The sequence below is a fragment of the Carassius gibelio genome, chromosome B16 (genome assembly GCF_023724105.1).
Source record: "Carassius gibelio isolate Cgi1373 ecotype wild population from Czech Republic chromosome B16, carGib1.2-hapl.c, whole genome shotgun sequence".
NCBI lineage: Eukaryota > Metazoa > Chordata > Actinopteri > Cypriniformes > Cyprinidae > Carassius > Carassius gibelio.
This window is the reverse complement of record NC_068411.1, coordinates 19,412,473-19,434,274: the sequence shown is the minus strand read 5'-3', so window position 1 is coordinate 19,434,274 and position 21,802 is coordinate 19,412,473. Positions and strand designations below refer to the sequence as shown.

Genomic DNA, 21,802 nt, shown 5'->3' with positions numbered 1-21,802 from the left:
ACTTGGTCTGACTCAAAACAAGATTAGGTCAGCACTGGATTTCATTTAAAGGAACTTGCTAACCAAACGGCACTGAACAAGACTCAAAACTCACTTTTGGCAAACAGGAAAGGTCACTGAATTAATTTGAGGGAGAATTTTCTTGTGAATGGGTTCAAAAGATTTTATTCAAAAAATAATTGCCTTCAAATGTATCTTTCAGAAACATTGCCATACCCACAATTGAATCTTTTACACAGCTGGGATACTTTCATTTTGTTACACCATTTCTCTTTGAGAGTGATGGATTATTAAATATTCTTTCTAGAATTGCAAAACTTCATGGTGCATCCTGGTATGCTTCATACTGAATCTCGAGGGGGAAAGTTTGCCAAAACTTAATTTAACAGATTTGTGGTTTATGACTAAGTCTTGGTAATGTTTGAATATCATCACAAGTAACTCTATAAACCTGAAGTTTTTCATGTATGTCTTAATTTAAAATAGCAGTGTGTGTGCAAGCCAATTTATACTTAAAGTAAATATAGCTTATACTATGAATGACTTGAGCATCCATATGCAATGTATATGCAGTATGTGTGCAAAGTGTGTGTAAAATGAATAAATATGGTAAAGTATTAGCACATCTAGTGTGGCTAAACACAAATGGATGTGCAATTTAGCACACAAAGAGAGACAGGCAAATAGAAAAAGGGAGGCATAAGCAGGGGTTGAAAGAAAATGAACAGGCCTCCTCCAGAGTGTGAACATATTAATATTAATGGCTGCATTCCTCTGATTCCAGACTCACTCAGACAACGCCTTTTATTTGACCTGACAATTACAGCCCCAAAAATACAATAGGGTTATTCAACATTTCCCTTTCACTGCTTTTCATATTCAGGCCAACAAAAGATGAGTTCTGATGAAAAGGTATTTATTAGAATTTAGGATAATTCTCTGTGAAAGGATGAATGAAAAAAGTCTTGCTCCCATGTCGTTCTCAACCCATATGACGTACTTTATTCAATAGATCAAAACCGAAATGTTTGACATAAAGTGCTGTGTGAATGGTGACCACAGGCGATCAACTTCAAATATAAAAAGCACTAGATGTACATCATGCATTAGTCAAGTGGTTCTCAAACTTTATTTACAAAGTACCACCTCAGAAAATATTTGGCTCTCCATGTACCACCGTAATGACCGTCATTAAAATACAGAATCATAGTAGACCTAATTATTCGGCTACAGCTCTGCAGTTAAAAAAAGAGTCAGTTTTATTCCTAATCAAAATATTTATTGCTGTCAGCCACTTTAACATTGCAAATACTTGGAATTTATATTTAGAATATACCTCAGGAGTCATATGAACCACTTTTATAGTCTTTCTTGCCACTTTTAAAGCTTGACAATACTAAGTCTCCATTCACTTTCACTGTATGCAAACAAAACTCTTTCTCCGAGTCCCTTTAAAGCTTTGCACATTATGTAGATGTAATCAAAAGGTATTATTTTTCCACTGTTGCTTCCGACATTCATTTTCTTTTAAACCTCTCTTGAGCATCTTCATCAGATAGACACTGCCAGCGGCTGTACACCTCCACAGGGGCTCGGGCGCGTTACCAACTCATGGTCCGCCAGCTGCTGTCAGCCGTCCGTAATCGTGTATGTATCTAAAAAGCGTTCAAGCAGATTTATGCATTCAATTTGAACTTCTTAAATGGAGAATCCCGCGTACCCCGTAGCAGTTTTCCTCCGGGCCGAGCGTTTGACTTTATCCGTCCTTTTTATCTGATGCGGAGAGCTTCGAGCCGGCATCAAGGAGTGATATGCGGCTAAGGAGAGAGAGCGAACATGAGCATCAATCCCTAAAGTAATTATCTCAGCTCCTCCTCATTCCAAAAGGCTAAATATAAGTGAAGTTTTTAGCTCCCAGTGGCAGCCATGTTGCCTTTGATAAACAGTGCGACTATAAAATTCGGGTGCGAAAGTATGTGTGTATTCTGCGTCCACACAGCCTGGCTGGGAGTATAAATTCTCCTGCACGCAGTCAGTCTTTCTGCCATGCACAGTCGCTCGTACGCACACACAAAAGCAGATACAGATAGGCGGGTGAGTGTGGTTGTGCTAGATTGGAATTGTCAGGGGTGTCACATTAAATGTGCTATTATTAAGTCCAGGCTGAATTTTATGGCCTTGCAGGATCGTAAATTGGTTGGTCAGTCCCTTAAATTACGTATCCATCGAGCGATGTGCTCTATCCGTCCTCACTTTTCTCCTGCTTTACTTTCTCTTTCTCTCTTTCCCCCCCTCCCTTTCAGCGCGTACATACACGAGAGCTTGATCTTGACTCTGTGGCCCTGGTTGAAATGGATGGCGTGTGTGTGACGGGACGAGGGCAGAGCGGGATGCTGAGAGTGGCTGACATCTGAGTTCAAAGAGGCTTTAGGGGTCACCGTGGCCCCCGGCCAAAGCCGTGACCCTCCTGAGGGAATAACAAGAGTGGCTGTCTCAGTATATCGATTAGGAGAAACTTACAAGGAGCTTTAGTGCGTTTTAAAAGTTGGGAAGTCTAAAAATCGCACTCTGTAGCAGATCTGAATGTTTTTGTGGAGGAAAAATCTGCAATTGCTTTCGTGAACTAGAAAATCAATGTACAGTACAGAGTTGAGTGTTAGCTTGGGTCACATCGTACGATTGTCATGATTCATAAGTGTGTGCAGTTTATTAAAGCTCTCATCTGTATTTGATTTTAAGCTCAAGGACTTTGAGATGATGTGTCTTAATGGCCCAATATTTGTCTTTAACTGACCTTGTCTATCAGCTCTTGATCTGCTGTATTGATGACGCTTAATTAAAACACACTCTGGGTGAATGGGTTAAGCTGACAGCGGATAGATCAATAACACCGATCAGGGAAATGAAGATCTCAGGCTCTCAAAGGAGAGATAAAGATGGTGTTTTAACAAATTAACATAAGAACTGAGGTGATAAAGCAGTAAAAAAAATCATTAAATTATAAGCACTTTTCACTCCCTTGAGAACCGGCTAGCAGAGCGCAATTAACACTTCATCAAAGATCAGCAAAAAGAGTGTTGTTGACCAGAAGCCAAACATAAACAGACTTCACTGATCCAGTTATTACATTTGACTATGATTTAGATTATTGGCAAATCTCAATAAAACCCACTGCGAGGTTCCCCCCAAATAAAGCAATTGTATTCTTCAAGGCTATTTTTAGGACCATTATAATTTTTGTTCCGTGGCACTCAATTCTCATTACCATAAAGCAAAAGAGATGTATCTATTTAAATTTCGTTTCTAAGGCTGTATAGCAAAATGTGACCATTATGTATAATTTATGCTAATTTAATAAAAATCACTGTTAAATATAATGGAAAATGCTAGATGCATGCTGGGCGGTGTGCTTAATGATGTCGAAATAATGTTACAATGCAGTTTCTTTTAATGCAAAAATAACTCTTGAGCAGTTTATTTGGACTTAAAATCAGTTCACTTTCCAGTTACATGTCATATTTCACTAAAGAAGAGCTGTTTTCTTTTTCCAGATGGCCACAGAGGTGTTGGAGGATCTTCTGGAGGAGGATGACGAGGTTGTGGAGGTGTGTGTTAAGTTTTTTTAAATGGTAGAAGTACTTTTACTCATTTCACAAGTTTAGCCAGTTGTAAAGAGTTTGATTAATCCTAAATAAATCATAAAGGACAATAAATGACTTCTTATAACTTATAAGGTTTTTGTTTCTGGTTGTTGTAGTATCAGGCCTATTTACCAGTTATGCGTGGTAGGATGTTTGACACCTGCATTTGATGCATTGCTCACTGTCTCAGACAGCTGGATTAATAATATATAGCGCTGTATCCTGCTGAAACAGTAGTTTATTTGTGTGAAAGTGCTTTGGTCTTCACTTTACATTATTAGCCATGGAAATTACCCAGTGCTGAAACTGAGATACTGGAACATTGCATTTTGACAGACCAGCATACACACACACACACACACTTGTTGATGGGGTTTACGGGGACTCAACATATACGTAATAGTAGAAACTGTATTTTCTGACCCATTTACCCTAACCCTACCTCTCAAAGAAAACAACTGGCATTTTTTTTTTATAAAAAAAAAAAAAAAAACACTACTATTTTTATATTGGAATTTTGGTTTGCAAAACAGTTGGTTTGATAGTTTTCCAACACCCTAATGTTACATAAATGATGGTTTGCAAAACCATCAAAAGCACAAAAAGCACCATTAAGCTAGAAGTCATTCTGATCTCTTCTTCAGACTTGTTTAAAAATAACTTGTACAGTACAAACAACCTCCTGAGTGTTGATGCATAATCAATGAGCAAAAGTGAAGCCAATATGTGATTTAAAAATGAATATGAAACTTGTGACTTTAAAATATTTGATTTCATTTCATTTAGATTTTTTTTAGCACCAGTCCTTTTAGCTATTTTAAAAAGTCCTTTGATTCCCATCCTTAGTCTAAGCACTAGTCCCACTCTCTCTCTCTCTCTCTCTCTTTCTCTCTCTCTCTCTCTCTCTCTCTCTTTCTCTCTCTCTCTCTCTCTCTTTCTCTCTCTCTCTTTCTCTCTCTCTCTCTCTCTCTCTCTCTCTCTCTTTCTCTCTCTCTCTCTCTCTCTCTCTCTCTCTCTAATGAATGTCTGACAGATTGAGAGCGCTTACAGAGTGTTCTGAGCATTCGGCTCAGGAGAATCAGAGTGTGAAAGAGAAAGAGACACAGAGAGTGGGAGTGAGAGATGTTTGAACTCTCTGTGGTGTGTTATTGAGACATCAGAGGAGGGTATAGAGTGTAACAGTAGGTGATAAAGTGAAGAGCACTTCAACACAGCACAACAAAAACATGCACACACACACCCTTCCCCACAGCCCATTTGCGTCTGACTTCTCATTTTTCAGGATACAAACAAAGCTGCCCGATTGTTTGTTTCTCCCTCTCTGTTTGCTGCAAAATAAGGTTATTTTAATCCTGCCCGAAATCAAATATTTATAGCGCTGACGGAGTGCACAGGAAGTGCTTTAGGTTTGTTTTGTTAATTACAAGAGGCTGGCTGGCTGACTGTCTCTGCCTACTACTTTTATGTCATGTGAGAGTGGGCTAAGGTGTGCCAACACTGCACATTTGGAATCAATGGGGAATATGGAGATGATTTGCATTTCAAATGAAAGTATGATTAGAAAATAAATAAATAAATTGGTATAAGAATGTGTAACCCATTTCACAAAGTCTGTTTGTTGCACATTATTCACATTTTAATAAACCAGCCAGGAAAAGGTTTTAATAATCAAAAATGCAAAAATAGTCAAAATTTTATAATGGTAATAATATTTGTAATAGTATTACCTGCATTATTTTGAAAACAAAACTTTAGTTTTAGTTAAACCACAGACGCAGCTTACCCCAAAAACAATTTGGTTGAATAAAACTGTCAATAATTTTTAGAATTTTTTTAGCAAAATAATCTGCATTTTTGTACAATGTTTAAACACGTACACACATGCATGTATTTATACAAAAGCCATTTTTTTAATTATATATCAATTTTTTTATTTCATATACTTGTTTGTGTATTTTCTCTTCTTCCGGTTTCAGGTGTGGTATCTGTTGGGATGGCTGTTTTATTTGCAGCTGGACAAACCAGATTTGACAAACAACGATGTGAACTTCAGAAAATCAGCTTGGACGTACCTTAGCAAGGCCAAAAAGGTACAGCTCCCACACACACATACACACACGGTTCTTTTGGAAATTATGAGGCCATCTGATTTCATCTTGGCGTAGTTTTCATTCTCCCTCACATACAGTGCACACACACACACATTTTCTACCTGGCTGATTTCTCCACTCCTCCCTTGGTCCCTTCTCATTTTTTCCATCTGTCATGGCTCTGTCAGCATGCCTACAGCTCTTCGTCTACTGTGAAATTTCTCAAACTCTGCTGGTGTCCGAGTGCTATAGAAATGGAAAATGAAAGGCAAAGTTTGAAAGAAAACGAGAGTGGGAATAGCTTTCAGGTTGAGGTATCACAATACCAATTTTTATTTTTATTTTTTTACCAAGCCCTGTCCTTTCTTCTTTGTCTTCCTCCTCCCCATTTCCATCTCTTCCTCGGGCTTTTCCCTGTTACTGGACTTAGGTTCTCTCTGAAGAAATCTTTGGTGACTTCATGTAGTTTCTTCTGTTGCTCTTCCATCGCTTTCTCTCTCTACATCTTGCTCGTTCTCTGATGGATCCGTCGTCATTCATCCTTCATTTCCTCTGCTTCACCTTGAAGCCTTTTGTTTCCTTCTCATTTTTAATCATTTAAATTTAGGGAAAGACCATGGATCCACACCTGTTGTCTCACATATACCTCTTCTTGAGACTCTAAGACATGGACTTTCATTGCTTAATGGTATTGCAGAATGCACTATTGATAAGTAGTTATGGCCAGCCAATAGCAAAGCAGGAGAAATCTATCTCAGTACTCGTATCGATCCTAGAGGCATTTCAAGGTCTCAGACATACGTAAACCTTCAAATTAAAACAGCTAGACGAGACGTCATACAAACTCTGACCCTGTCTCGGCACCCAGCACTGTCCTTGTTTTAACCTCACTAATAAAGTAAGTTACAGTTGCGGGTATACATCTAGAGAAGTATGATAAAATAGATAAAATGCATTATTTTAATAGTACATTAAATTTGTTTAATTCTTGCACTTATTTCTTTGTCATCCATTTAATCATCTGCTTATTTGTAATCTGTGATAATAAGAGGGCTTGGTGTTTAATATAGTGGGTTTGGGATTTTTTTTTGTTTTAATCAAAGTTTGGAAGTAAAAATATAAAATTATAGAAGAAATAATGAACCTGTTGTCTTTAATTTGAGAGTCATTTAAGAGTATCTCTGCATCTGCAAAATCTTGAAAGACTTCCTAATGTCTTTGGAGTTTGTCTACTATTTAAATCTGTGAAGAATCTTTGTTTGTGCTGCCTTATAAATTTTTTAAAAGGAGATTTGAGAGTGAAATTTAGCTCATGAGCACAAAATATGTAAATAAGGCCTGAAAGTCACACTGTTGGCTTTGGTTCAGACTTGTGAATATTTGATTACGTTCGCTAACGTCTCAATTATTCATCTGCTCTTTAATCAGTGCCCCATATTGGCCAAGCTTTTGTTAGCTATGTCATTAATATGGCCATAATAAAGCAAACAGTAATTATTTATTAATTAGCCTTTTAGAAGGTCATTTCTCTGCACTGTGAAATATACTGTCAGTTATGAATGAGTTGCCAGCTTATTGCTTGGTATAAAACGTGATAACCTTTCAACTTTGAGTAATGGTATCACCTAAACTCTTATTAAATCTGATGATCATGTACACGTTTTGACCTTTTAGAAGAGAATATTTCAGTGGCATCATAAAGAGCCTTATTTTCCAAACCATTTCTCTGTAAATGGGAATAGTTGAAAATTTCTTGGAAATATGCTCAGCCCCAGGCAATCCAAGATGTAGATGAGTTTGTTTCTTCATCAGACAGAAACCAACTTGGTGAAATATAGCATCACATAATTTGCTCAACAGTGCATTCTCTGCAGTGAATGGGTGCCGTCATAATGAGAGTCCAAAAATCTGAAATCTCGTAGGACATACACATTGTGCTCTGCTGTGGCTACAAAAAAGGTCTTTTTAAAAATGGATCTGGATTTTTGGTCCATACAATGTTGGTTCAATGTCGAATTGAACATTAGCTCACACTGAATGGACAAAAGTAGTTTAAACATCTTAAAATGATCTTAGGAGAAAGTCAAAATATATAAAACAAAATTATTTAAAGGCATTTTGTCTTTTTAAACTTTAGTTAGTCTGTAATGTTGCTGTTTGAGCATAAAAAAAGATTAGCAAAGTTAAAAAGCTGAAAGTCCACTTCAAAAGAATATATTTTATGTAACAGAAATCACTTTTCAAAAATTACCACGTATGACTTGTTCGGACTACAACGCATATTTTCTGGGATTTGTGACATCACTAAAAGCAATAAGTGTTATCACTTTGTCGGAGACACACCAGCTTTCCCAACGCAGATGAGATTAGAGTGCAATCATCCGGGTGTAAATCACATTCAGATTGATTTGATTTTGACAGTATTTACACTGAAGCTGTCAGACAGCTATGGTAAGGGGCATGACATTTCTCGACCAGGAGCCGAGTGCCCCAGCTAACCAATCACAGCACTTTCCGTATTTCAGAAGCGGGCATTCATTTGATTCAGGAACTCTTCAAGCTGTTCATGCCAGACGGGACGGGAGAGAGGTGTTGTGATAATGTAAGAGTTAGAGGGTTAGAGTCTGTTCTAGTACACCCCCTAAACAAAATCAAGACTTTGTAAAAGTGCATAAAAGGACCCCTTTAATGCATGCATGCATACATGCAGAAATATTCCCCATATCTAAAATGGAGACTTTGAAACATTACGTTGTTAGCTGTTGCCCATCTGCTGGGGGTTTAATCTTCAAACGTATTTCCATATATTTGGAATTCTTCAGTTTAATGCCTCAGCTTTAGTGATCATTAGCACTTTGCTGTGGAATTGATGGCTCCTGAGCTAATCTCTTGATTACAGCCTTGATTTTTCTCCTGAATCGATTGATTTCCCCTGCTCCTCTGATTTTAATTAGCTTGTGGCTACTCTGCCTGCTGTGGATTTGTTTTCCATATCCGCGCTCACATTACTTTTTCTACCTTCATCCCATCCTTCTCTCGCTTCCTTACTCTCCTCTCGTTCCTCCGTCACAGTCTATGACTTCAGGCAGAGTTCAGATTCCGCTTTAGCCGCTATTCACTATTGATTTTCTGCCTTCTGCTCAATGTCCAACTCTTTACAGGTCCATCCCTCAATACCCACCTCTCCTCCCTCTCCATACCTCACTACCTCTCTTTTCTCATTCTTTCACTCGTGCCATTCCTCACTACCTCTCTTTACCCCCTCTATTCCTTGCTAACTCTTTTTTTTTTTTTTCTTGCTCTCTTGCTCAGTCCTTTTTTGTTTGCATGGCCCTGTTTATACCAGGAATTAACATCCATCTCACTGATTCAATCACTGGTGGTCAGGTGAGATTTACTGCTGCATATACATGGTCTTAAAGGATTAGTTCACCCAAAATTGAAAATGCTATCTCCCTTGTGTTGGTCCAGGCCTTCATGATTGTGGAACATGCAACACAAAACATTTTGAATAATATCCTGCACAGTGTTTTCAATGCAAATACAATGAATAAATCTTATGTAAAAAGCAAAGTCAAATACTTGGCCATAATGTGTTTCTGATTACATCCATATGTGATTTAGTGATCTAATCACTTGCAGTAGTTTCTTCCATAGTGCTTAAATATTTTGAATTCTTCAGTATTTTCACTTATTTATCTCCATTAGCTCTTTCTTCCTCTCTTCATCCCTCTGTACGTCTCTTTTTATTCTTCATTACCTCCGTTCCTTGTCCTTTATTGATCTGGACAGTATTGATTGAGCCTTGAGTGCATGACCATATTTTCAGCCATTAATAATCTTACATGTAATGATTTATCATGCTTATGTTATGATGCATATGTGCTCCAGCCTCTTGCTTTGTGAATAGACAGTCACACTTTATCGATCCTCGAGGGGAAATTGAAGCAAGACAAATTCAGAAGGCATTTTATCAGCTTTTGTTCTCTGTGGCAATATAGATATTGTGTGTCACAATGTTACTGCAGCGTTATTGAAGCGTCTCGCTCAGCCATGGGTGCAAAATGAGCAGTTTTGAGTCTTATTGCTCTGCCTGTAACTTACCATGGCAGCTCTTGAAATCACATCTAGCAAAACACTCGAAAAGCACATTCACTTGAACACATACCTTGTGTGACCTCGAGGAACTAATATACATCTAAACAATTTGTTAATTTGCGCAACTGTCTTCACACTCTTTTCACATTCTAATTAAACAAATTATGTTTCAGGTCTGCTGTTTTCTGAGTAAATCTAACATTTCCTGGAAGGGATGCAAGGGTGTTTTTAGACTTGACCAGTGCAGATTTTCTGTGTGATTTGACAGTTTTATGTGTATTTGTATGTATTTCCACACATGTATTTTAAATCCAAATACATATATATATATATTTGTTTTTTTGATAACCTATAAATGACTTGTAAATGTAAATGTCGTAAGTTGTCAGTTTAAAAAAAAATAGAATTTCTGAAATGTATACATCATCTAAAAGCTGAAACTGATAAATAAGCTTTCCAGTGATGTATGATTCTTTAGGATAGAACAATATCTGCCCTATATATAACTATTTGAATATCTGGAATCTGAGGGTTCAAAAAAATCTGAATTTTGATAAAATTGCCTTTAAAGTTGTCCAAATTAAGTGCTTAGCAATGCATATTGCTAATAAGAAATTAGGTTTTGATATTTATGGTAGGAAATTTACAAAATATCTTTATGGAACATGACCTTAATACTTAATATAACACTTAATACTTAACATACTTAATATCCTAAAAATTTTTTGAATTAAAGAAAAATCAATAATTTTTACCCATACAATGTATTGTGCAACTTACTGTAAGACTGGCTTTGTTGTCCAGGGTCACATTTATACTATTTTGTCTAAATAAAAAAAAAAAGAAAAAAAAAAAAAAAAAAAAATGTTTAAAATGTTTTTAAAGGCTAGTGAATCTTGCATTATAATGTACAGTATAAAAACAATCCAAAATATTCCATTTAATAGTGGTATTAAATCCTTAGTATTCTTAAAGATTGACTTCAAATGAATATTAGATAATGGCAATGGTCATCTAAACATTACAATTTAATATTGATCAATATATCACATTGTCTGATACACCAATCATTGCAAAAATATTTTATATTGACAGATAATATTTATTTATATTATAATTTTATGGAAACCAGCATTAGAAAAACTTAGTAGTACAAACAAGAATATCAACGTCTCTAAATCTAGTCACTGTCATGGTGAATGAAGCTGAAAATACTGTATGTGTAATGTGTCATTGTCAGTGTGTTTTTCTCCAGCAGTCTGGACCTCTCCCATTCTCTAGGTTCATTTTTAAAAACCCTCCATTCCCATTTTTTGTTTTATCTGTCAAGGTTTAGAAAGCATGTGGAATTTTAAACCATCAGCAAACAAGGGTTAGCAAACTACAGCTGAGCAAATCTTATTTATTTATATTCTGTATTGATTGCTGTGTTTTTTTTTAGCATAGCAATTGTAGACATTTGTTGCTACCAGGTTTCTTTTCCTCAGGTTTAAACATCGTGTAATCATCAAAGCCCATGTGCTTAGACAAATTGAGCTGTTCAAAGTTCAAATCCGGCTTGCAACATTTCAAAGTCCCTTCTCTTATCGCTTCCTGTTTTAAGTGTATTTATAAATGGAGAAAATGCACAAAAATAATAAAAATATCTCTATTATGTTGTACTGCATTTATGGTTTTAACTTTTATGAAGACTGCAATTTTTCATGCAATTTCAAAAACTCTGTTGTAGTGTGTGCAATATTTGAGTTCACAGTGACTTTTAGATTGGTCAAATGGAGAAAAAAAAAAAAAAAAAAAATATATATATATATATATATATATATATATAATATTCTTATTAATGCAACTGCATTCAAGTTTTTCAGTCAAGTGAATGATTTTTCTCTTTGTGTTTTGGTGTTTTATTAACATTTAAAGGAATAACTTACCCAAAAATAAAAAGTGTTTTATTTTATTTACTGGCTCAAAATTAGTTTTAAACCTGAATGATTATCTTTCTTCTGCTGAAGCCCCCTACAAATTCAATCTGAATCAACAACTGTTTGGTTACCCACATTCTTCAAAATGTTCTTTTTCTTTTTTCTTTTTCTTTTTAAGTTCAGCACAATAAATAAATGAATACAGGTTGGGCCAACATTTGAGTGAGTAAATAATGACAGAAATAAAAATTTAAGGTGAACTATCCCTTTAAAGGGGTCATATGATGTTCTTTTAAAGATCATTATTTTGTGTTTTTGGTGTAACAGAATATGTTGACATGCTTTAATATTAAAAAATCACAATATTTTTCAAATACTGTACATTATTGTAGGTCCTCTGTGCCCCGCCTCTCTCGTGAAACGTGTCATGTCGTTTTTTTCTACAAAGTCCCTCTTTCCGACTAGTGCAGTTTGCTCTGATTGGCCAACTGACCCAGTGCGTTGTGATTGGCCAAACACCACAAGCACTGGTCGGAAATGTAACGGCCCTTTCCATAATCGTGAGCTTCATCTTTCAAAATAAATGTAAATACAGTAAATAATGTCCTTAGTTTTACCATCAGTTCTCAAAGGGGAACAGAGTCACGTGACAGACACAGTGATGAAGCTCGTATGTGTTTGCAGTATACAAGCCACGGACGGATAAAACAGCTGACTCCACTGTGATGTGACCCTGTCTCTCTCTCTCTCTCTCTCTCTCTCTCTCTCTCTCTCTCTCTCTCTCTCTCTCTCTCTCTCTCCCACACACACGCGACGCGCAAAACTCTGCATTTGAACATTCAATAGCAAATGCTTAAACTAATAACAAAACATACTCATCTGTACATTAGCTGATTCAGAAGCATGCAAATGATGTACAAATGATGTACTTTTTGTGATTGCAGTGTCCTGTGAGAGTAACTCTACTGCTGAGTTAACCCTGATGTGAATGCATGTGGCGTTGTACAGTATATTGAGACGGCATCGCCAGAACTGCAGCTGATAGAATGTGCGCTGTAGCACGATGCTAGCCTATGATATTTCTTCAAAAGCAGATCGTGGAGACATTTATATCATCCACAGTCAAAAATCATCATATTGCAAACCCCTACTTTTAAGAATAGACTGATGCTTTTTAAATGAACTCTACAGTCTGTTTTCTTGTGTCTCCGCGCTCCCAGTTGAATGAATGAGATCAGCAGAGCATCTTTTAGAGTGTAATTTTGTTTTTTGTTTTTTTGGGCATTTTATTTGTTCTCTTAGATCAGGTCTGTGGTTTGATGTATTAAGAGCTGTTCTCATCTCTTGATATAGTAAGTTGCTATCACTGCGCTCGTAGAGAAATCACTTCTGGTAGGCACGAGCACATACAGGATTGGAGTCACTTATTTCATCACTACTAAATCATAATCATACTAAAACTGTATTTTATATTCTTTTGTTATCTGCATCTGTCTCTGCCCTTTTGGGACTATTTTCTTGCTTTGATGCACAGTGTTTGAAAGCAATTTTTTATTTTTATTTTTTGCGATTTGGATAATAATAAACGTGTCTTGTAAACGTGTCTTTTATTTTTTCTTTAACTGCACATAATTACTTAAGTATTCAGTCAGCAAGATTCGAATTTCAGTTACTGCTCTGATGAATCCCATGACTCTGTTCACTAAAATACATTTTTGTGGTTTAGGAATGCATCCCTGAATCATTTAATCATGATTCAGGTCAATGTTAATTGATCAAAAATGTTTTATGAGAGGTAGAACCAAGAAATGAAATGGTCCTTCACAGCTCATACTCAAATGCTATTTGACTCTAGTGAATTTGACTCAAATTCTATTTGATTTGAGTGAATTGGTTTGTTCAGAAGATTCATGTGAATAAACAATAAACAAAATCATATCCTGCAGAGTCACAAATCAGGCAAAAAATTATTATTTTATTTTATTTTTTTGAAGTCACACTGTATTTTAGCTGTACAGGAAGGAAAAGAGGAAAGGAAAAGTGTGTTTGTGTGTGTGTGTGTAACCGGTGCGGATATAAATGACTATCTGTCAGATGGACAGTAAGGTCAGATGTGGATCAGAAATCGGTCCAGCCCAGCAGTTCATCAGAGAAGAGAGGCACAGAACAAGAGTGAGAGATACGGCCTGAAGAGAGTGATTTAAGGACAGTGGGAGGAGTCCTTGATGGTAATCTGAATGATGAAAGAAGGCAGAGAAAGAGGGAAGGACAGGCACGAACACAATCACATTCATTGCTTTCAGCACACAAATGCACACTATGCCTGACACACACACACACACACACACACACTTTGGGACCAGTGAACTTCTGCTTTGTATTTGGAACTAGTCATACTTGGATACTTAGATGCTAGTCTGATTGTATATTTTATAGCATTAAACATTCTAAGATTATTTTTCTTCTAAATAAAACATAGCATTTTGTTTATAAAATACAAATGTAAATATTGTAAAATATCTCAGCAGTCTTACCTACGTTTAAAAATGAGTGGATGTACATACAAAGAAGTAGTGTATACAGTAAATGCACACATGTTTTTATGCATAATTTACCTAATGAATAACTCTAGATCCAAGTGGAAAAAAAAGAAATATATATATATATATATATTAGGGGTGTAACGATACGCGTATTCGTATTGAACCGTTCGGTACGACGCTTTCGGTTCGGTACGCGGTACGCATTATGTATACCGAACGGTTCGTTGGAGTAATTAATTATATTTGAAAAAAAAAAAAAAAAAAAGAGAGAGATAGAAATATAATGATATGCGTTCAACAAGGTAGCCCAATAACCCAAACAACGTAACAGGCAACGCCCCTGACACTCCCGAAGAAGAAAAAAACACCATCTTATATGTTTATGTTAGGCTACTCAGCAGGCGCTCGCTCACTCAGTACGCGCTGAAGGCTCGTTGCAAAATAGCCAATGCGTTTAACAGACTAGAAATGAGAAGATCCTCCAATAACCAACAGGTCTGGTGTTTGGGTGCACTTTGGATTCCCTTTAAGCTATAATGGTGATGGCAAGAGAGTGGTGGATAAAAAAACAACGGTATGTCGCATCTGCAACATGACAGGGTACACCAGCGGGAATACAAAAAAAAAAAAAAAAAAAACACCAGCGGGAATATCTGGGATATATGCGTCAGTACTATCTGGGAAAAGACGAAAAAAAGGAGAAACATGCACGCAGCAAACTATCCCTGCAGCATTTAGACACTATAGCTTACAGGGAATCCAACCCAAACACCAGACCTGTTGGTTATTTTAGGATCTTATATTTCTGGTCTGTTAAATGCATTAGACATTTTGCAACGAGCCTTCAGCGCGTGCTGAGTGAGCGAGCGCCTTAGGGGCCGTTCACATATCGCTCCTAAAAACGCGTGGAAAACGCTAAGCACGTCTTTCTCCTCCTTTCCAAAGCGCTCGGGCAGAAGCGCTCATGAGGTGTCTGTCTTTGCTAAGCAACAATGACGTGCTCTCTCCATGAGACGCGGAAATTTCAGCGAAGGATAAATGGATTTGCAGCTCTAAAAATCGCTTGCAGTAGCTCTGCTACTAAATTTATTTCAAAATTGCAATCCATATACAACTATGATCAGCTGTTCCTTCATCTTGGCTGAGCTCTCAACCTTGTTACGGGAAAGGATGAAGCTGATTGGTTGGTTCTTGTCACATGACCCGCGGTGCGGTTGCGGCATTCTGAAAAGTTGAGATGTTTTTACATTTTGCTGTATCTAAAACGTATCGAACCGAACCGAACCGTGACATCAGTGTATCGTATCGAACCGAACCGTGAATTTTGTGAACCGTTACACCCCTAATATATATATATATATATATATATATATATATATATATATATAGTATTAATAACATGTAGCATATATGTGTTATATAAATATTATAAAATATGATAATAATATTATTTAGAAGCAAATGTACATGTGTGTGTGTCAGGTTTAGACTGAATTCTGAGGACCTTTCAATGGCATGTATGTGTGATTTATTTTTATAAATTATATCTAAATCACTGCTTCAAGTGTGTGTTCACTTTTCCTCTAAAGTAAGAATTATAGATTTAAAAGAAATAAAATACAAGAATGATATTCTTAGTTAATTAAATTGTTGTTATTGTTAATCAGTTCTTCTCAGTTCTTATATTTAAAATCTCTTTTACAAGAGTGACCTGGCCAAGAAGGCAGCAATAAATAGTAAAAGTATACAGTTATACAATATACAACAAAAACATAAAAAACACAGTCATAAATCACAACAACAATTTACCAAAGTATAAAACATGTTATTTGTTAAAAGTAGCTTAAACTCATTTAGTGAGGGTAACATGGTAAGCTTTTAGGGTATCCTGTAGGTATTTCCAAGAGGAGGTGGCATTATATGTAAAACCTCATCATTGAGTTAATACATACTGTATAATGGCATATCTGATAATAACAATATAAAGATAATAATAAATCTTAGCCAATTAAATGTATTTCAGGTCATTTATTTTCTCCTGAAATAAGTGAGAATCAAGTAATGTCTAAGGCAGGGGTCATCAACTATATTTGTCAAAGGGCCAGAATTTTTCTCTGCAGACACTGTAAGGGCCAGATACTCGTAATATAAAATAAAATTCGAATTGTAACCTAATATGTAATTATTTGATATACTAATTCTAATTCCAAATTTGTTATTTTTTTTACATATTACCTGTACTGCAGCGAGAAACCAGGGGGCGATAGCGATATTTTATCCTTCATATTTGTGAGGCTGTCTCATTGTGTGTCTCATTTGCTTTTTTTCTCATTAGATTTAAAAATAAATAAATATGAAACGGACCCGAATATTCGTTCGGTGGGTTGGTATTCGATTTGAAATTTGACATTCGAATCAGGGTCGGCGCCACGAGGGGGCCCCAGGGGGCCTGGCCCGGCCACCTAGGTTACTGTGCCCCCTCACCTCTAGTCAGCACACCACCTTCAGGCCGGCGACACACTGGATGCGTGGCGCAAGCGTCTCAGTAGCGTGGCGTGTTGGTTTTTAAATCGGCTCCCATGTTAACAGGTTAGAGCTTACAGACCGCCTGCATGAGACGCGCGTCTCAGGCACGGCTCGGAAAACGCGTGCATGCTAGAAATAGAACCGACGCCTATTTTTACCGCGACATGCGCGCGTGCTGGAAGCGTTTCCAGGCAAAATAAAATAGGAAAATGTGTTTATATGTCATTTTGTACACAAATACATATGAATTCCTGATATTTTGATATTTGAAAGTCTATAGGTTGACATGAATTCAGATATAAATGTAATTTAAAAAATAAATAGTAAATATCGATTTTCAAATATTGCACCTGTCAAACAATCTATTTCGCCGACAGTGTCCTTTATCAGTCCTTGTTAGCTCTATTGAATATCCACACCACAGAGAAACAGATGTTTTTTGTGTATGGGTATGTGGTTTTTCTTCAGTCGCAAAAGCGTGTGTGAAATTTATTTTTGTGCTTGTTCCCAAGCGAGTATGATGTCCATAGCAGAAGATTGCAGACTCTTTTCCACTTTTACAAACACACACACACACCATCACCACCTCCAGCCAATTTTCTTCAGCAAAGACCTTCCCACAGACAGAGCTCCTCTGCAAAGCTGCCATTTCAAAACATACAATACATCAGTGGAGAAGGTAGAAGTCTTGGATAAGGGAGGGATTGCTTGCAAAAAGGTGGAAGATCGTATTCAGCTGTTGCTTCCTCCAGGAGGAACATTTCCACTGTGTACATGTTTGAGAGCTTATTAGAGACTATAAAGATGAGGGGATTGAGTTGGTGATGGGTGAACTGTGGGTTTGTGGAAGGTGTTTTTGACACTGTGTGTGTGTGTGTATCAGTGGCTGATGGAGTGTAACTGTTATCGGGACTGGAGATCAGGTCTCAGTAATTACGGGGTGGAACTCCAGATGGTGGCTGTTGCTGAGGTAACACATTAACTGGAGTGCCGTCCTCCTCTAGACTGATTAAATAAACACAACTCAGATCTGTGAATCCAAATCACAAGAGTGTGGCACAAGTTTGGTTATTTACATGCAGAAAGGTTGCTTAGAATGTGCTTGAAAATCTTTCCATCTATCCATTTATCTGTTTGTCTGTCGGTCATTCTATCATTCTGTTGTGCATATTTGCAATGCATTTATATGTTTATATACAGTTTAATGCACTGCAGTTCCCCCCCCCCCTTTTTTTTTTTTGAATGATTTGTTCTGATTTCTGTCTCCCCCGTTCTCTTTCCTCTCCAAGCTCTATCACTCAAGCACTCACAAATTGCAGTCACTTTTCAGGTGACTAATGCCAGTGAGCTAATGAATACGCTTTACAAAACACAATTTAAAACGTTCCTCTTTATTATAACACTTTATGTAAGAGCTTAAAATGACCAGTACTGATTTCTCATTTGTAAAGTGTGTTTTTATTCTCCAAATCAGGCATGTTACATTTACCTAGACATGTTGATCCTTTTGGTACGAACTGATCTATCAATTTGAGTTCTGAACCTGGAATTAAATGTACAGTAATGTTTGCGATGTAGCTATCCACTCCAGTGATGCATTAAGCAGTATAGAAACGAATCATTCAAAGACATTAACATATTTCGGTCCTGTGAGCCAGTGTGAGTTTAATGTGTAAGTGTTGCTTTATCATCACAATTAACCTTGATATCCGGCAGTGAAAAGGCCCTACAGTACATGGACACACACATCAACGTTGTGTTAAAATGCCCTCATGGGTCTAACTAAACCTGGGTGTCCAACGGTTTTAATATTTGTGTGTGTGTGTGTGTGTGAAGGTCAGGTCTGTAGAGCAGGTAGGAGTTTCAGACTCTCCTGAGGTCTTATGATCGGTCCGTAAATGAGATCCCATGAGGCCCAGAGAGCCCTGTCGCCACTCGCTGTTGCTTAGCGACCGTTCCCACGGCTCTGAGGGTGATATAAGGGAGCAACGGGCTGCCCACTGACAGTATGTGTGTGTGAGATGACCTGGTTAGTCTGCGAGTGTGAAGGACTCTGTGGTTTCACTCCTGAGGGAGTTAAATAAGGTTCTGTGGTGCTAAAACTCATTAAATAAAAAGAAGGAAAGAGAGAAAAGAACAGCGAAGGAGAGGTTGATAAGTTGTGGGGTCACTTTCTTCAGGTTTTTAAATGACTACTCTTTCACGTATTAATAAGAAATGTGCTTTCTTAATTAAAGTCTAGTTAGAGTAGCGTCTGCATGATTACAGTTCACTGAAGAGAGGGCTGTATCCCAAACGCACTGCTAATACCTCATAAGGAGTGACCTTTAGAAAAAATAGTGCGCATTAGTCATTCTCGCTTGACACGTTCTGAAAGTTGAGGAAGTTTGTGCGCTCTCTGCGTGGCTGTTTGACGGGGTGCAAGTCTGTCTGACGTTTGTGCTCTTTTTAGCTTTGCCATCATTAGCCGCATTTATATCACATCTAGCACTCACTGAATAATTCTTCAGGAACTTTCATTATTTTTACAATAAAATTAACTCAATTGATACATTGTTACTATTCACACAGTAACATGCAGATTACTTTTCATTTATTCTGATTATTTATCGTCCTGTACTAATAGTAATAAGTAATCACATGCATTATATAGAATTCCAGTCTTTTTTAATTAATTTGCTGCTTTTGTGGAAGGTGAGATTTGAAATTCTTTCTAACTTTGAGTTTTTCAAATAATAATACACAGTGTGCATACAGTTCAATATTTCAGTCCTAAAGTAATAATTTAGGAATTTACATAATTGTTTTTCATTAAAATTGAGTATGCATTGATAAATTGATAGTAAAATGCATGTATATGACTTCAAAAAGTTTGTGCATAGCTAACTTTTTAATTTTAGAACTTATTTTAATTATTATTATTACTGTTTATCTTGTGTACCTTGTACTGGTCATGATTTGCATTGAAACACTTGGAATTTGTCAAATAACAACACACAGTGTGCATAACCAACGCTATCTCATGAGAATGTATTTTGCGCAAAACGTGGTTCTACAAAATGCACGTTAACTTACGTTTTCACAGGCACTAAAGCGAGCATATTTACAGTACATTTTAACGTACAAAACTGATGTACTGATGACACTTAAACTGTAATCTTTTCAGAATTACAAATTAATCCTTATGAATATTGATATTACAGCATTTAGGCTGCATTTCCACCAAAGCTTTTTTAGCCAGCTGAAAATGTTCAGCTGCAAGCGTTTGAGAGTGCAGCGTGTTTCCGTTGAAATGCTGTGGTTGCTATGATACAGAATATCCGCTTTAGGAATATGGTAGACGCATAGCGAATTAAATGTTTGCATTATCAAATGAAGCTTACGTAATACGAAATTATAACATTTTATTCTGTGTGATTTCTGCTGTGGTTAGACATAACGTTAAACAAGACTACACATTAAACCCTCAAAATAATTATCATTACTGCATTCCTTTAACCATTAATTATCTTGCAATATTTACTTTGTTTACCATGGGACACAAAAGGCGTTTTCTCCGACGTGCTGTGACATACAGTAGAACTGAAAAAATACACCAAAAACGCAACATAATTATAAAAAGGATAAATTTTATTCGTGCGCTGTAATCCAAATCCTCAGAATCCATACGACTGCGAGGAACCGAACCAAATCAAAGCCTTTTTTCAGTGATCTCCATCCTGAGCAGTGACTCTAAGCAGCAATACACTGACTCGCTCATTTACAAATTCAGAAATACAGAAGCTTTACGACAGGTTTACAGCTGAAAAATTTTACGTTCATAGTCACAGATTGTGACATGCCGTCTTTCTGGTGTGGTATGTTTGACTTTGAATGAGAAATGCGTGCCTTCACAGAGTGTAACAGAATGATGATCTGGATAATATTTTCAGCGTTTAACAACTAAAATTCAGCTCTGCCCCTCACACAAACCTATTGTATTCCACCAGAGAGGACTGTGGCTGCAATGTGTCATCATTCGGACTGCTTTTGATGTTTTTGCAATAAATAAATGTTTGGGATTGAACTTAACTGCCTGTCATCTTTTTCTTTACACTGTACATGTTTTTAAGGAATAGATATGTTTAGGTTTAGAGGTAGGAGGGGGATTAGCGACTGTGTCTTTAATACTATCTATAATACTATCGTCACTAAAATAGTCATTCTCTGCACTTTTTCAGTTTATCTTTTCATATAAAATGAGTAGGTTCAGGCTTGGGGGTTGGTTAAGGGATCTAAAATCTAAATCCCTTATCAATACAATTATAAAAAATGCATTGATATAAACATCTTAATGAAATAAAAGCTGTAAGCATATATATATATTTTTTTTTGGCTAAAAATGCATAGCATTTTTTTTTACTTTGTAATACGTCCAAATTATAAATTTCATCAATAAAAACAAAACAAAAAAAATTCAATTATGTGCTCTTAAATGTTAGGTAAGAATAAACAATTATGAGAACAGGTTGGCATAACGTACTGCTTCACTAATTATGATGTAATTTTAAGTGTTTCTTGTTGACATATTTAATGCATTATCAATTTGTTTGCAGTGAGTGCAGTCTTTATTTGGCAATTTTTTTCCCCCCAGCTATCATTATGTTGAGCCTGCTTCATTTTACATCAGATTGCATGTATTTGTGCTGAAATTAACTGACTTTTTAAGCTTAATTGATTGATCATTAATTAATCATATGCATCTCTTTATTCACATTTGGTTGTTGCACTGAAACTGTAAAACATTCTGACATTAATTGTACTGATTCCCCTGCTGAAACAGGATGAAATCCCTAGCCGGCGTTCTTATATTAAGCAAAGGGAGAAAGTGTGGGGCGATATATTGTTTTGCAGTCACATGGAGAATTGCTTTTTTATCATGTTCTTTCGGGGTATATTTTACAGTGATAAGAGTTGAGACAGTGGGGGGATTGAATTCTCTTCCT

General features: G+C 36.6%; 1 protein-coding gene across 1 annotated transcript in view; it reads left to right on the top strand.

Moving 5' to 3' along the window:
* The window catches only part of si:dkey-12j5.1 (uncharacterized), an 80,214-nt gene that overhangs the window by 57,680 nt on the left and 732 nt on the right, over nt 1-21,802 (top strand). The window contains exons 9-10 of the mRNA XM_052578564.1: nt 3,552-3,605; nt 5,618-5,731. Of these exons, the coding sequence (XP_052434524.1) occupies nt 3,552-3,605; nt 5,618-5,731 (168 nt within the window). The remainder of the gene's footprint in view (nt 1-3,551; nt 3,606-5,617; nt 5,732-21,802) is intronic.